Raw genomic sequence first — 17,845 nt, 5'->3', positions numbered from 1 at the left:
TCAGTGATGCCAACCAACCGTCTCATCCTCTATTGTCCCCTTCTCCTGCCTTCAGACTTTCCCAGCATCAGGGAGTCAGTTCTTTACATCAGGTAGCCAAATTTTTGGAGCTTCAGCTTCAGCATCAGTCCTTGCAGTGAATTCAGGACGGATTTCCTTTAGGATGAACTAGTCCAAGGGACTGTCAAAAATCTTCTCCAACACCACAGTTCAAAAGCAGCAATTCTTCGGTGCTCAGCCTTCTTTATGGTCCAACTCTCATATCCATACATGACTACTGGTAAAACCATAGCTTTGATTAGACAGACCTTTGTCGGAAAAGTATTAGCTCTGCTTTTTAATATGCTGCCTTGGTTTGTCATAGCTTTTATTAGTATCTATCTGCATTTTCCTTATCCATTCATCTGTCGATGGTCAGATAGTTTTTATACTTTGACTATGTGAATAATACTGCTTTGAACATAGGAGTACAGTGTCTTAATGGTTTTTAGTGTACAGATCTTCCACTTTCTTGGTTAATTTATTCCTAACTTGTTTTTGATGCTATAGTAAATGAAATTGTTTTCTTGATTTCTGTTCCTGATGTTTCATTGCTTAGTGTATAGAAATGCAGCTGGTGGTATTTTTACGGATGCTATATGATGTCTTGTCTATTGAAGATAGAGAAAATTTACTTTTTCCTTTCTTATTTGAGTGACTTTTATTTCTTTTCTTCTCTAATTGCTTAAGCCAGTATTGTGGTGAGAGTGGGCATCCTTGCTTTGTTCCTTATCCTAGAAGAAAAACTTTTAGTATTTCATGGTTAGCTGTGGGCTTGTTGTATATAGCTTTTATTATGCAAGAGTGCATTTTCTCTTTACCTGGTTTATTGAGAGTTGAGTGAATGGATGATGAATTTTGTCAAATGCTTTTCTGCATCTGTTGAGATGATTGTATGATTTTTAGCCTTCATTTTGTTAATGTGGTAAATCACATGGATTGATTTGCATATGTTGAACAGGGTGCAAGGTGATCAAGATTTATGTGTGAGTCTTTTAATGTATTATTGAATTTGATTTCCTAATGCATTTTATTGAGGACTTTTCCTCTAAGTTCATCAGGGATATTGACCTGTAGTTTTCTTTTTTTTAAAGTTCTTTCTCTGACTTTGGTATTTAGGATAATGCTAACCTTATAAAATGAATTTAGAATTGTTCCCTCCTCTTTTTAATTTGGGAAAAGTTTGAAAATAATTGCTATTATTTAGTCTTTAAATGGTTGGTAGAATTCATTGAAGCCATCTGATCCTGGGATTTTCTTTCTTGGGAGGTTTTTGAGTATTCATGCAGTCTCCTCACTCATAATTGCTCTGTTCACATTTTCTATGTATTTCTCATGATTCAGTCTTGGTAGCTTGTATCTTTCTAGGAATTTTTTCCATTTGTTCTTGTTTGTCCAATTTGTTGGTGTATAATTGTTCATAGTAGTCTCTTATCCTTTGTATTTTTTAATGTATCTTTTGTGATGTCTCTTTTATTTATAATTTCTCCATTTTTTTAGAAAGTCTTAACAGTTTATTCTTTTTTTTTTAAATTAACTCTAAATTTCATGGATCTTTTTAGTCTCTATTTTATTTATGTCTGTCTGATTTTTGTTATTTTCTACCTTCTGCTAACTCTAGGCTTATTTATTCTTATTTTTCTAGTTCCCCGAGATGTAAAATTGGGTTGTTTATTTGAGATTTCTTTCTTCTTCATGTAGACCTTTATTGTTATAAACTTCACTCTTAGAACTGATTTTGCTGCATGTCGTCAGTTTTGGTATGTTGTATTTCCATTTTCACTTCTCACAAGATATTTTTTGATTTCTCTTTTACTCATTGGTTGTTCAGGAACATGTTGTGTGATCTCCACATATTTGTGAATTTTCCAGTTTTCCTATTTGATTTCTACTTTTCTTTTCTGGCCACACCATACAACTTGTAGGATCTTATTTCCCAAATCAGCAATTGAACCCAGGCCCTCAGCATTGAGAGTGCGGAGTCCTAACCACTGGACTGTCAGGGAATTCCCAATTGATTTTGAGTTTTGTATTGTTGTGGTTGGGCTTAATATGATTTTGGTCTTCTTAACTTAATTAAGACTTGTTTGTGGGCTAAGATATGATTTACCCTGCATAATTTTGCCTGAGAAGAATATGCTTTTTTTTTTTTTTCTGTTGGAAAGCATGTGCTATATATCTTGTCAGGTCTGTCTGACCTAATATGTAGTAGAATTCCATATATATAACTTGGGAGAAATGGACAAATTCTTAGAAAAGTATAACCTTCCAAAATGGAACCAGGAATAAATAGAAAATTTGAACAGACCAATCACAAGCACAGAAATAAAAACTGTAATAAAAAATCTTCCAACCCACAAAAGCCCAGGACCAGATGGCTTCACAGGTGAATTCTACCAAAAATTTAGAGAAGAGCTACCACCTATACTACTTAAACTCTTTGAAAAAATTGCAGAGGAAGGAAAACTCCCCAAATCATTCTACAAGGCCACCACCATCACCCTTCTACCAAAACTAGATACAGGTGCCACAAAGAAAGAAAACTACAGGCCAATATCACTGATGAATATAGATACAAAAATCCTTAACAAAATCCTAGCAGGCAGAATCCAATACCATATTAAAAAGATCATACATTGTGATCAAGTGTGCTTTATTCCAGGGATGCAAGGATTCTTTAATATCTTCAAATTAATCAGTGTGATACACTAAATTAACAAACTGAAAGATAAAAGCACACAATGGATTAAAGACCTAACTGTAAGAACAGAAACTATAAAACCCTTAGAGGAAAACATAGGCAGAACACTCTCTGACATAAAGCACAGCGAGATCCTCTATGACCTACCTCCTAGAATAATGGAAATAAAAACAAAAATAAACGAATGGGACCTAATTAAATCTAAAAGCTTTTGCACAATGAAGGAAACTATAAGCAAGGTGAAAAGACAGCCCTCGGAATGGGAGAAAATACTAACAAATGAAACAACTGACAAATTAATCTCCCAAATGAACAAGCAGCTCATTCAGCTCAATACCAGAAAAATGAACAACCTAATCAAAAACTGACAGAATGTGGTCCACAGGAGAAGGGAATGGCAAACCACTTCAGTGTTCTTGCCTTGAGAACCCCATGAACAGTATGGAAAGGCAAAATGATAGGATACTGAACTATCCTATCCTGAGGAACTCCACAGGTCGGTAGGTGCCCAATATGCTACTGGAGATCAATGGAGAAATAACTCCAGAAAGAATGAAGAGATGGAGCCAAAGCAAAAAGAGTACCCAGTTGTGGATGTGACTGGTGATAGAAGCAAGGTCCAATGCTGTAAAGACCAATATTGCATAGGAACCTGGAATGTTAGGTCCGTGAATCAAAGCAAATTGGAAGTGGTCAAACAAGAAATGGCAAGAGTGAACGTTTACATTCTAGGAATCAGCGAACTAAAATGGACTGGAATGGGTGAATTTAACTCAGATGACCATTATATCTACTACTGCGGGCAGGAATGCCTTAGAAGAACTGGAGTAGCCATCATGGTCAGCAAAAGAGTCCGAAATGCAGTACTTGGATGCAATCTCAAAAACGACAGAATGATCTCTGTTTGTTTCCAAGGCAAACCATTCAATATCACAGTAATCCAAGTCTGTGCCCCAACCAGTAACACTGAAGAACCTGAACAGGTCTATGAAGACCTACAAGACCTTTTAGAGCTAACACCCAAAAAAGATGTCCTTTTCATTATAGGGGACTGGAATGCAAAAGTAGGAAGTCAGGAAACACCTGGAGTAACAGGCAAATTTGGCCTTGGATTACGGAATGAAGCAGGGCAAAGGCTAGTAGAATTTTGCCAAGAGAATGCACTGATCATAGCAAACACCCTTTTCCAACAACACAAGAGAAGACTCTACACATGGACATCACCAGATGGTAAACACCAAAATCAGATTGATTATATCTTTGTGGCCAAAGATGGAGAAGCTCTATACAGTCAGCAAAAACAAGACTGGGAGCTGACTGGCTCAGATCATGAACTCATTATTGCCAAATTCAAACTTAAATTGAAGAAAGTAGGGAAAACCACTAGACCATTCAGGTATGACCTAAATCAAATCCCTTATGATTATACAATGGAAGTGAGAAATAGATTTAAGGGCCTAGATCTGATTGAGTGCCTGATGAACTATGGACGGAGGTTCATGACATTGTACAGGAGACAGGGATCAAGACCATCCCCATGGAAAAGAAATGCAAAAAAGCAAAATGGCTGTCTGGGGAGGCCTTACAAATAGCTGTGAAAAGAAGAGAAGTGAAAAGCAAAGGAGAAAAGGAAAGATATAAACATCTGAATGCAGAGTTCCAAAGAATGGCAAGAAGAGATAAGAAAGCCTTCCTCCTCGATCAATGCAAAGAAATAGAGAAAAACAACAGAATGGAAAAGACTAGGGATCTCTTCAAGAAAATTAGAGATACCAAGGGAACATTTCATGCAAAGATGGGCTCATTAAAGGACAGAAATGGTATGGACTTAACAGAAGCAGAAGATATTAAGAAGAGGTGGCAAGAATACACAGAAGAACTGTACAAAAAAGAGCTTCACGACCCGGATAATCATGATGGTGTGATCACTCACCTAGAGCCAGACATCCTGGAATGTGGAGTCAAGTGGGCCTTAGAAAGCATCACTTCGAACAAAGCTAGTGGAGGTGATGGAATTCCAGTTGAGCTGTTTCAAATCCTTAAAGATGATGCTGTGAAAGTGCTGCACTCATCATGCCAGCAAATTTGGAAAACTCAGCAGTGGCCACAGGACTGGAAAAGGTCAGTTTTCATTCCAATCCCAAAGAAAGGCAATGCCAGAGAATGCTCAAACTACCACACAGTTGCACTCATCTCACACGCCAGTAAAGTAATGCTCAAAATTCTCCAAGCCAGGCTTCAGCAGTATGTGAACCGTGAACTTCCAGATGTTCAAGCTGGTTTTAGAAAAGGCAGAGGAGCCAGAGATCAAATTACCAACATCCACTGGATCATGGAAAAAGCAAGAGAGTTCCAGAAAAACATCTATTTCTGCTTTATTGACTATGCCAAAGCCTTTGACTGTGTGGATCACAATAAACTGTGGAAAATTCTTCAAGAGATGGGAATACCAGACCACCTGACCTGCCTCTTGAGAAACCTATACGCAGGTCAGGAAGCAACAGTTGGAACTGGACATGGAACCACAGACTGGTTCCAAATAGGAAAAGGAGTACGTCAAGGCTGTATATTGTCACCCTGCTTATTTAACTTATATGCAGAGTACATCATGAGAAACGCTCAGCTGGAAGAAGCACAAGCTGGAATCAAGATTTCCAAGAGAAATATCAATAACCTCAGGTATGCAGATGACACCACTCTTATGGCAGTAAAGAGGAACTAAAAAACTAAAAAACCTCTTGATGAAAGTGAAAGAGGAGAGTGAAAAAGTTGGCTTAAAGCTCAGCATTCGGAAAACGAAGATCATGGCATCTGGTCCCATCACTTCATGGGAAATAGATGGGGGGAAACAGCGGAAACAGTGTCAGACTTTATTTTTGGGGGCTCCACAATCACTGCAGATGGTGACTGCATCATGAAATTAAAGGACACTCCTTTGAAGGAAAGTTATGACCAACCTAGATAGCATATTCAAAAGCAGAGACATTACTTTGCCAACAGAGGTCCGTCTAGTCAAGGCTATGGTTTTTCCAGTAGTCATGTATGGATGTGAGAGTTGGACTGTGAAGAAGGCTGAGCACCGAAGAATTGATGCTTTTGAACTGTGGTGTTGGAGAAGACTCTTGAGAGTCCCTTGGACTGCAAGGAGATCCAACCAGTCCATTCTGAAGGAGATCAGCCCTGGGATTTCTTTGGAAGGAATGATGCTAAAGCTGAAAGTCCAGTACTTTGGCCACCTCATGCGAAAAATTGACTCATTGGAAAAGACTCTGATGCTGGGAGGGACTGGGGAGAGGAGGAGAAGGGGACAACAGAGGATGAGATGGCTGAATGCCTCACCGATTCTGTGGATATGAGTCTGAGTGAACTCCGGGAGTTGGTGATGGACAGGGAGGCCTGGCGTGCTGCGATTCATGGGGTCACAAAGAGTCGAACACAGCTGAGAGACTGAACTGAACTGAATCAAAAAGTGGGCCAAAGAACTAAACAGACATTTCTTCAAATAAGACATACACATAACGAATAAAGACATGAAAAGATGCTTAACAGCACTCACTATTAGAGAAATGCAAATCAAAACCACAATGAGGTATCATTTCACACAGGTCAGAATGGCAGTCATCAAAAAGTCTACAAACAAATGCTGGAGACGGTGTGGAGAAAAGGGAACCCTCTTACACTTTTGGTAGGAATGCAAACTGGTGCAGCCACTATGGAGAACAGTAGAGAGTCTGTTAAAAAAATGGTTAATAGAACTGCCCTACGACCTAGCAATCCCACTGCTGGGCATGCACTGGGAGGAAACAGAACTGAAAGAGACATATGTCACAGTGTTCATTGCAGCAGTATTTACAGTAGCCAGGACATGGAAACAACCTAGATGTTCATCAGCAGGTGAATCGATAAGGAAGTTGTGGTACATATACACAATGCAATATTACTCAGCTATAAAAAGGAGCACATTTGAGTCAGTTCTAATGAGATGGATGAACCTAGAGCCTACTATACAGAGTGAAGTAAGTCAGAGAGAGAAAAACAACTAGTGTATATTAACACAGATATATGAAATTTAGAAAGATGGTACTGATGATTCTACATGCAGGCGGCAAAGGAGACACAGATGTAAAAAACAAACTTTTGGACTCAGTGGGAGAAGGCGAGGGTGGGATCATTTGAGAGAGTAGCACTGAAACATGTATATTACCATATGTAAAATAGATGACCAGTGCACGTTTGATGTGTGAAGCAGGGTACCCAAAGCCAGTGCTCTGGGATAGGGTGGACAAGGGGGATTAGGATGTGGGGGACACATATATACCTGTGGCCAATTCGTGTTGATGTATGGCAAAAACCACCGCAACATTATAACTGTCCTCCAATTAAAATATAAATTAATTAAAAATAAAAATCAACAGTGTAAGATGACACACAAACACAAAATTCTTAATTGTAATGAATTAAGGGCAGATTAGGGAGAAGGAAACTCTCAAAAAAAAAAGACTCCAGAGAATGATTTTTAAAAATTGATAAACATTGCCCAGGCTCGTAAGTCCAGCATTGTGGGAGCCCGGTAGAACTTATTTAGAGGAGGCTTTTACTTACTCTTCTCACTTTACCCCCTTTCTGCCTCTGACTCTTAAGTGAATAGCGTCTCTGATAAAACGTCTTTGAAAAGTCAGCTTCCTTCTGTTTGGATTAGGGGATTGCCTAAGCGAGGAGATCTAAAGGTCTGATTGCTGTTATAAAGCCTTTTAACCAATTCTGTTTTCAGTTTCCCCTGATAACCATTATCTTCAATTCCTGAACTTTTCTAGTGTTTTGTGATACAAATCGGCATTTTTTTCTTGGCCTCCCCTTCTGTAGATGTTCAGCAAAGTGGAGCAAGTTAGAACTCAAGCCTCCTCTTTTCATCCATCTTCTTCCATCTTCCAACATTTTGTTGATCTCTTCTTTGCTATTATCTCTTCAGTTTTCTTTTCTTATGTATTTATCCTTTTTAAAAAGTTATTTTTTTCTGTCATCCTAGTGGCTTTTGAGATCCACTATGTTTATCATAAGTTATACAACTTTTTTTTTTCAGTGAAACGAAAAGAAATTATAATTTAATTATATTTTATATTGTTAGGGCATTTGTTGGAAATTACCACACACAAATCATTTTAATTTTACCCAATTGTATTTGCTGTATAATAAAAATTCCATTTCATATAACACTCTTTCTGCCTTATATTTTTCCTAGGGGGTGTGTTTCTTTTAGGTCAAAGCTGGGAATGTTGGGGAAAGTCATTTAAGAACTTAAACCTTGTTGGGCTGCACCCTGCAGGCCTGCAGTTCTTGTAATTGCCCAGCCGTAAGACCAAATAAAGCACCCAGAGATAACTAGAGAGATCAGTGGTTTTCTTTGATAGTGAGTCTTAACATGCCTGATGTAAGGTCCTGGAGAGCAGACAGTGGGCAGGACAAGGCAGCAGGTTTTGCTATGGTGGTGGGGGTGGGTGCTACCAGTTTAACAGGGAATTGGCGTCAGGTTGTCTCGTCAGTTACTACAGAAACCAGCAGAAGGGCCTGTTCCTCATCACCACTTTGATAAACTATTAATAGTGGGTGGAGCCATTTTTAAAGCTCAACATTCAGAGAACTAAGATCATGGCATCTCATCCCATCACTTCTTGGCAAATAGATGGGGAAACAGTGTCAGACTTTATTTTTTGGGGCTCCAAAATCACTGCAGATGGTGACTGCAGCCATGAGATTAAAAGACGCTTACTCCTTGGAAGAAAAGTTATGACCAACCTAGATATCATATTGAAAAGCAGAGACATTACTTTGCTGACAAAGGTCCGTCTAGTCAAAGCTATGGTTTTTCCAGTAGTCATGTATGGATGTGAGAGTTGGACTGTGAAGAAGGCTGAGCGCCAAAGAATTGCTGCTTTTGTTTTTTTTTTTTTTTGAATTGCTGCTTTTGAACTGTGGTGTTGGAGAAGACTCTTGAGAGTCCCTTGGACTGCAAGGAGACCAAACCAGTCCATCCTGAAGGAAATCAGTCCTGAATATTCATTGGAAGGGCTGATGCTGAAGCTGAAACTCCAATACTTTGGCCACCTGATGCGAAGAACTGACTCATTAGAAAAGACCCTGATGCTGGGAAAGAGTGAAGGCGGGAGGAGAAGGGGACAACAGAGGATGAGATGGTTGGATGGCATCACTGTCTCAATGGACATGAGTTTGAGTAAACTCCGGGAGTTGGTGATGGACAGAGAGGCCTGGCATGTTTCAGTCCATGGGGTCACAAAGAGTCAGACATGACTGAGCAACTGAACTGAACTGGAGCCATTCTGATCCAAAAAGTAGAATAGTCACTAGCTAGGAGTGGAGGGATGGGAGGTGGGGCAGGTTATTGATTAGGCTCTATGATTAAGAGGGAAGGTTAGTCATGTGAACAGGCTGTGGGTGAGACAGGGACTCCTTGAGCGGGGATGTACACAGAGCAGGAGCAAAGCCATCTTGAGTGGCCCGACCATACACAACCATGTAGTGTTTTTGAACTTAGCAAAAATTTTTTAAATTTGGCTGCACTGGGTCTTAGTTGCAGCACTTGGAATCTTCATTGCCATTTGTGGGCTTAGTTGCAGCATGCAGGCTGTAGCTTCCTAACCAGCGATCGCACCTGGGCTGCTTGCATTGGGAGTGTAGTGTCTTAAATCTTTGGACCACCAGGGAAGTCCCCAGCAAAAGTGTTTTTACCTGTTAGCTGGACTATTAAACAGTACTTTTAGCCACCCTTTTTTAAAGGATTTGAGAACTGGTAAAACAGTTAATGGGCTTCCCTTGTAGCTCAGTTGGTAAAGAATCTGCCTGCAGTGCAGGAGACCAGGGTTCGATCCCTGGATTAGGAAGATCCCCTGGAGAAGGAAATGGCAACCCACTCCAGTATCCTTGCCTGGAAAATCTCATGGATAGAGGAGCCTGGTGGGCTGCAGTTCGTGGGGTCACAAAGAGTCGGGCACGACTGAGTGACTAACACTTACACTTACTTACTTAAAACAGTTAATATTTCTCATTAGGATTTGTGATGGTGACTAAATTTCAGGATATTAAGCATATGATTTTAAGTATGTTTTAAAACATTATGGGAAAGTAAAGTTGAAAAATACCAAACTCTACACAGTGTTTTATTGTAATTAAAAATACAGCCATGTTTAAAATGAAGCCTATTTACTATCTTATAATCAAATAGTGTTTGGATTTTTTTTTAATTAAGATGAAATTCACACAGCATAAAATATACCATTTTAAAATGAACAATTTAATGGCATTTAGTATGTTCACAATATTGTACAATCACTTCTGTCTGATACCATTTTTTTTTTTAGCCATCTTCCCAGAGGAGATCCTCATACCATTAAGCAGCATTTCCAGTGGGGTATGGGTTTGATACCTGGTTGGGGAGCTAAGATTCCACATGCCTCATGGCCAAAAAACCAAAACATAAAACAGAAGCAATATTGGAACAAATGTAATAAAGACTTAAAAGAAAAAAAAAACTTAAGAAAAAGAATAAAATTATTCTTCTTACATAGATGTCTATTTGAAACTTCAAAATAAGACTGTTAGAATAAGGAAGAGCACATATTCATTTGAAGAGGATTCAGTCTCTCCTCTGACAGGCCAGTGTAGGGCAGATTGCCCCAATTTGGTGAGGAACTGAGCTGATTTGATGTAGGTTTGTAAAACATATGAAACGTGTAATTCTTCATTCATCCCTGCCCTCTTTATAAGTGTTGCCTTCCAGAGGTCACAGTTGTAGGCCCAGGGTTTCTCACAAGACTGCCCCAAATTCTGTTATTTTCTGTTATATTTGTTTTGCTGCTTTCTGCTTTGCTTTTCAGCTTCTTGCTCTGTGTATTTTAAGAATTTGTCAAATGCCACTAGAGAAAAACCGTTGGGTGTCACATCTCTGTAACTCCTTTCTTCCAGAAAACTTGGCAGCCTGGAACTCCAGCTTTTGCCTCCATTCTTTTGAAATTGCTGAAAGCTTTGATGACTACTCTACCTCTTGGCTGTGGCTTTTGCTGGGCCTTGGTTTCCTCTGGACTTTGCCCCATGCACCTTTTCTCCTGGTTGATTTTGCTTTGTATATCTTCAGTGTAATAAGTAATAGCTTTGAATATAACTCTGTGCTAAATCTTATAAGTCTTCCTAGCAAATCACTAAACCTACAACCAAGATCATTCTACCCAGCAAGGATCTCATTCAGATTCGACAGAGAAATCAAAAGCTTTACAGACAAGCACAAGTTAAGAGAATTCAGCACCCTCCAAACCAGCTTTACAACAAGTACTAAGGGGACTTCTCTAGGCAGGATACACAGGAGAAAAGGAGGGAGGAGGGTTCAGGATGGGGAGCACATGTATACCTGTGGCGGATTCATTTTGATATTTGGCAAAACTAATATAATTATGTAAAGTTTAAAAATAAAAAAAAAAGAAAGAAAGAAAGAAAAAAAAAAGACCTGCAAAAACAAACCCAAAACAATAAAGTAAATGGTAATAGGATCATAATATCAATGATTACCTTAAATGTAAATGGATTAAATGTTCCAAACAAAAGACACAGACTGGCTGAATGGATACAAAGGCAAGATCCATATATATGCTATGTACAAGAGACCCACTTCAGACCTAGGGAAACAATACAGACTGAAAGTGAGGAGCTAGAAAAAATATTCCAGGCAAATGGATATCCAAAGAAAGCTGGAGTAGCAGTACTCATCCCAAATAAAATAGACTTTAGAATAAAGACTGTTGTGTAGGAAGAACAGTAATTATTGATCAAGGAATCAATCCAAGAAGAAGATATAACAATTATAAACATATCTGCACCCAACAAAGGAGCACCTCAATATACAAGGCAAATGCTAACAGTTATAAAGGGAAAATCAACAGTAACACAAATAATAGTGGGGGACTACAACACTTAAGTCACACCAATGGACAGATCATCCAAACAGAAAATTAATAAGGAAACATAAGCCTTAAATAACACATATCAGATGGACCTAATTGATATCTACAGGATATTCCATTCAAAAGCAGCAAAATATACGTTTTTCCTCTAGTGCACATGGAATGTTCTTAAGGAGAGATTACATCTTGGGTCACAAATCAAGCTTTGGTAAATTTAAGAAAATTCAAATCATATCAAGCTTTTTTTTTTTTTTAACACAATGCTATGAAATTAGATATCAATTACAGGGGGGAAACTGTAAAAAAAAAAAAATACAAACACATGGAGGCTAAACAATACGCTTCTAAATAACCAAGAAGTCACTGAAGAAGTCAAAGAGGAAATGAAAAAACACCTAGAAACAGATGACAACAAAACACAACCCAAAGCCGATGGGTTGCAGCAAAAGCAGTACTAAGCGAGAAGTTTAAAGTAATACAAGCCTGCCTCAAGAAACAAGAAAATCATCAAATACACAGCCTATCCTTACACCTAAAGCAACTAGAAAAAGAACAAAAAACACACAAAACAGTAGAAGGAAATAAATCCTAAAGGTCGGCAGAAATAAGTGAAAAAGAAATGAATAAAACAGTAGCAAAGATAAAACTAAAAGCTGGTTCTTTGAGAAGATGAACAAACTTGACAAACCATTAGCCAGATTCATCAGGAAAAAAAGAGAATACTCAAGTCAATAACATTAGAAATGAAAAAGGAGAAGTTACAACTGACACCACAGACATACAAAGCATCATAAGAGGCTACTGCAAGCAACTATATGCCTGAAAGAAATGAACAGATTCTTAGAAAAGTATAACCTCCCAAGACTGAACCAGGAAGACATATATGAACAGACTGATCACAAGCACTGAAGACAAAATATGAACAGACCAATCGCAAGCTCTGAAATAAAAACTGTGATAAAAAATCTTCAGCAAACAAAAGCCCAGGGCCAGAGAAGCACTAACACCTATCTGCTCAAACTCTTCAAAAAAATTGCAGAGAGAGAAAAACACCCTGAAAATTTGAAGCACCATGGTCAAAATAGAATGAATCATAGGTTTTTGAAAGTAAAAGAATAATTGTCATTTTAAAGGCAAATAATTAATTCAACTTTTTTCCCTAAAATCCTAACAGAGTGAGGATATTTTAGTTGTGTAACAATGGAATTGTTCTTATGAACGTTAGATGTGTTGTAAAGTCTTATATAATCCTCCAAACCACTCAGCCTGACTTATCAGTACTATTGTGTCATGGTGCAAGCTCTGAATGGTTAAGAGGAAGTTTACTATACAAGATCAAGTTGATTTTGCAATATATTTTTCTCTTTCCTTTAATGAGCAATATTAAAACAATTCTAGGAAAAATGATACTCTCATCAGATGAGGTTTGCCTTCTCATAAAATTAGAACCATATAATCCATTAACTTGTCTTTTCCATTTAAACTTCAGATATTTGAACTGAATTTAGTATTCAATTGCAGGAATTCTTTCATTTTCGGTGCCTAATAACATCAGCTTCTCTGCTCATTTGAAAATATTATTGTTCCCTTTTTATTGTCTGATTTTATAGCTTTTAATTGCATCAACAATACAAAATTCTTTTTTGGAAATAGGTAGGTTATAAACAAACATACATCTATATGAAATTGAGATCGTTTTGGTCACAAAAGGGGGATATTGAGATGTTTCTGTAATGTTTCTTTGATTGTGTGTGTGTGTGTGTGTGTGTGTGTGTGTGTGTGTGCGTGTGCATGCATGCGCGTAAAGTCTCCCAAATAGGGAGAAATCAGAATATGTGATTTTTTTGAAGAGGAAAGAATATGTTACCTAGTGGAAGGGTTGCCTTAATCCCAAACAGCCTACCTAATGAAATATTTAGAAGCACTTATCGCTTTTAAGCAAATATCTTTTTCTGTGTCCCAAGGGAAAGTAAGTAATCTGAGTATGGAATGTTCCCTTGTTTTTATTTTTATTCTTGACCAGTGGAGACTGTGAGGATGGGTATATGGGCTGTTCTTTTGGCAAATGATTGTAGACTTAGAATAAGTGGTTTCAGGGTATTACTGGAGGAACCAATTAGATACCACAGTTTCTTATAAAGCTTCTTGAAATTATCTTTAACTTGATTTATAGTGATCAAAATAAACTCCTAAGCCTACAAATTGATGAAATCCTTCAAAGAAGTAACCTACTGAGAGAGTCCATTTTTTTTTTAGCTATCTAATTGTAGGATATATATTGATACTCTTGTCAGATAATTAAAAGTTAGCAATTCACCCTATATTATCATTGCAATTATTTTCAGCTATTACAAATGTCTTAATTTGTTCATTTGGATAACATTTTAAAAATTAACCCAAATTACTACTTGTATTATACTGAAATCAAAGTTAATCCAGTATAGTCAAATAATCTTATTTTGAAGCCTTGTGACCTAACTAAGTCTTGTGTGTTCTGTATGCTTTGGCCACAGCCCCACCACTTATGTTTTGGATGAAGATGAACCTCGATTCCTTGAAGAAGTTGACTACAGTGCAGAAAGTAATGATGACTTAGATATTGAATTGGCTGAAAACACAGGAGACTATGAACCTTCTGCCCAAGAAGAAGTACTTTCTGACTCTGAATCAAGAACATACCTATCTTGAACCCTTTGCCATCACTTATTAATTGTGAAGAAGAAATGAAATATCTTGGTTTTTGTTACATAGGAAATTTGAGAGAAATGACTTTATAGAAAGCTGACTCAGAAAGACGGAAAGTATCTTGGACCTGTTTGGTTTCAAGACAATAAATATGTTATTAATTCATGATAAAATTGGCACTTGTTTTATTTTAGATATTCAATGCACTTTACATAGCATTGAAGTATCAAATATTGGATTTACTTTTTAAAAAAAACCCTGAGTGTCACTGCATGAGTTTTTAATCTTATGGTTATATATCCTGCATCAAATGGATAATTTTGAGGTGCGTGAGAATATAAAGTCTAAATTCCAGAGTTGTTGAGAATCCTGAGTTACGGAAAACTAATATATATGTACATGGATTCCTGTAGATGTGTCTGTGTAAGGATGGGTAGATATTGAAGATAAGACTGTTCTTCACAATCATGTTAACTGTTGAGTTGTGACTGAAATCATCCAGAGTTTGCCTTGAAACCATTACATTCTACATTTACCAAATTAAACAAATAAAGACTATATTAAATGTTGCATTCATTTCGTCATCCTTTTTAACCAGCTCAGAATATTTGGTCTGTGGAATCTTTGGGGAAATATTATAATAATCTGACATCTGAATACATTGATAAAAACTTCTGAAAAAAATGCTGATAGCGTTGTTTATATAGTAGAGGCATACCTATCATAAAAAATATATTTGAACAGCTCTTTCCTCTTAAAATTGTGTCTCATGGGTGCACCTAAAGTCTGCTGTTACAGACTATCAAAAAGGTTTAAAAATGTAGTGAGAGTATGAGCCAGTGTTAAATGTATATGAAGCTTATGCTGCATCTCCTGAGCTGTGCAGTTATTAAGTGTACTGACGTGAATTCATTTAGGGCACGCTGACACTGTAACTGAGTCCTAGAAAAGGCAGTGAATTTCAGCCTTTTCTTATAGTGACATCTTCCCAAGTTTAAGCTGTCCTGCTTCAGGAATGACTGTCCTTGCTTACGAAGCAAAATAAAACAAGTCCAATGACATTGGATAAATGCTCTAAGAACTAAGTTTCTGTTGTAACAAAACAAATCCAAAAAGATAATGTATGAACAGACTTGCCAGGGCTTGGGTGCTTCAGTTTTGGCATGTTATCTTCACATATTCTGGAGAATTTTTCAAAATCTTTCTTTAGAGACCTGTAATAATGAAAAAGAAATTATAAAAGTGTTTCAGATTTTTGCACTTTCCATATCAACGATTTTCATTGTCTTATTTGAGACATTTCACCCACAGTATGGCTTCTTCTTGGCACCAGAGGAACCATGTTTAAAAACATAGCAAGGGGCCATAATATTGAGGTCTTATCTCTAAATAGCCTAATTCTTACTAATCTCAGAAAGTAAAGACTAAATAGATTGTGAAATTGAACTAGCCCTCTTAGTGTGTGGTGACCTGATTTAGGAAATATCAGGATACTTTAGCATTATTTATTTAATAATTAATGATTTGTAAAGTTAATTATTTTATTATTTTATATAGTAATAGAAAGTAATTACATATATAACTCTAATTTTTTCAGAGGGTGGATTATAGAGCCACTATGTCTGTGTGTGAACTTTTCTCGGCTCTTACAAAACTAGAAATTAAAAATCAGAGAAGTCTTGTATGAAAGGCAACTGCAGCTACTAGAATATGCAGAATAACTCACAGTGTGTGTTTCTTATGTTAGCAGTATAAACACCTCTTACCATGGGCTGCTATCATACTTTATATTGATGAGGCATGGCTTTTAGTATATGTTGCACACCTGAACATGCTTTTTATTAAATAATTATTCATAAGATTGAAGAGAAGTTCTTTATAGTTAGGAGATGACTAACAATAAATAACTTTGGAAAAGTAAGAAATAATGTAAATCCTAACTTTTCTAATTAGGGGTAAACTAAAAATCATTGGCTATTTGTAGCTAAAAATGCCCTAAATTTTACCTTTTTAGATTTTTGTAAAATGACTGATATGCCTTCAGTGCCATAATCCTGATAATGAATGTGGCTGATAAAGTGAAAGTGAAAGTCACTCAGTTGTGTCTGACTCTTTGCGACCCCATGGATTACACAGTCCATGGAATTCTCCAGGCCAGAATACTGGAGTGGGTAGCCTTTCCCTTCTCCAGGGGACCTTCCCAACCCAGGGATCGAACCCGTGCCTCCCGCATTGTAGGCGGATTCTTTACCAGCTGAGCCACAAGGGAAGCCCAGGAATACTGGAGTGGGTAGCCTATCCCTCTTCCAGCGGATCTTCCCAACCCAGGAATCAAATCGGGGTCTCCTGCATTGCAGGCGGATTCTTTACCGACTGAGCTATCAGGGAAGCGTGGTTGATAAACCAAGTCTAATAAGCAAGAGTCGGACCCGACTGAGCGACTGAACTGAACTGAACTGAATAAATGAATTTAGACTTACTTGATTTACTTCACATTTGGAACTGTGAATTTCATAACTGTAGTTTTGATCTAACCCATTGGTTCTCAAATTGTGTATGTATTGTGTGCATCAGAATCACCTGGAGAACTTGTTTCTCGAAACATAGATGACTGATTCTGTAGATCTGGGGCAGGGCCCCCAAATGTGCATTTCTTAAAAATTCTCAGATGGTGATGTTGTTGGAGTCACACTGTATGAACTGCTGATATGATATGATGCTCTGTTAGCATCACGGTTTCCTAAGAATCACAGGACCTATGAATTGGAAGTCAGCACCAGAAATGAGTTAGAGTAAGGTAATTTGTAGAATCAAGAAAACAGGCAGAGATCAAGAAAATCACTGGGGCAGAGCTGGGGCTTTAGCCCAGGTCTCTTGACAACTAGCCTCACGTTCTCACCAAAGAAGGAGATGCTGTCCTTTGCCTTTCCCCCTAAAGTGAGGAATGTTAAAAGCTTAAGGGTCTGTCTTTCTTGAGTTTATAAAATTCATCTGGCAAAAACCTATGGTTCACAATGGCTTTTTCTTCATTGCAGTCATAGTGTTGTTTGAATATAGGATTTTGTTCTGGATTAAGTATTGTTCTTAATCAGTCTCTGCCACTTCTACCAGTTTTTGTGTGGTGTTTAGAAACATGGAGATTTGTCTGAATCCTAATTACAAATAAGTAAGCTGGTGTTCCGCTTCAGATAGTACATTAACCACAGTAAATATGATACTTCTAAATTTCAATTATCCAAATTAAGGTAATCATATTGAATATAAGCACTGAAATGGATAATATAATAAGTGTACTAATGGAGTTGTTTTTGTGCATGATCCAGAAATTAATGACAGTAATGGGATGATAAATGTATCTTTATAAATCTTTTTGCTCTCCTATATTTATTTTAATAATTATAAAATATTAATTGAAAATTAGTGAACTTTTCTCTTATTTTGGTGAAAGGTTAAA

At 37.4% G+C, this 17,845-nt stretch overlaps 1 protein-coding gene across 3 annotated transcripts in view; it reads left to right on the top strand.

The window, feature by feature from the left end:
* The window catches only part of AGTPBP1 (ATP/GTP binding carboxypeptidase 1), a 199,112-nt gene extending 184,149 nt beyond the window's left edge, over positions 1-14,963 (top strand). For all 3 annotated transcript variants that reach the window (XM_010808145.4, XM_002689815.7, XM_059889503.1), the window contains one exon: positions 14,220-14,963. In XM_010808145.4, coding sequence (XP_010806447.2) covers positions 14,220-14,394 — 175 coding nt within the window. In that variant the 3' untranslated portion in view covers positions 14,395-14,963. The remainder of the gene's footprint in view (positions 1-14,219) is intronic.
* Positions 14,964-17,845: the final 2,882 nt, after the last annotated feature.

The sequence above is a fragment of the Bos taurus genome, chromosome 8 (assembly GCF_002263795.3).
Source record: "Bos taurus isolate L1 Dominette 01449 registration number 42190680 breed Hereford chromosome 8, ARS-UCD2.0, whole genome shotgun sequence".
NCBI lineage: Eukaryota > Metazoa > Chordata > Mammalia > Artiodactyla > Bovidae > Bos > Bos taurus.
The sequence above is the reverse complement of the archived record's forward strand: the minus strand, read 5'-3'. Positions and strand labels throughout refer to the sequence as shown.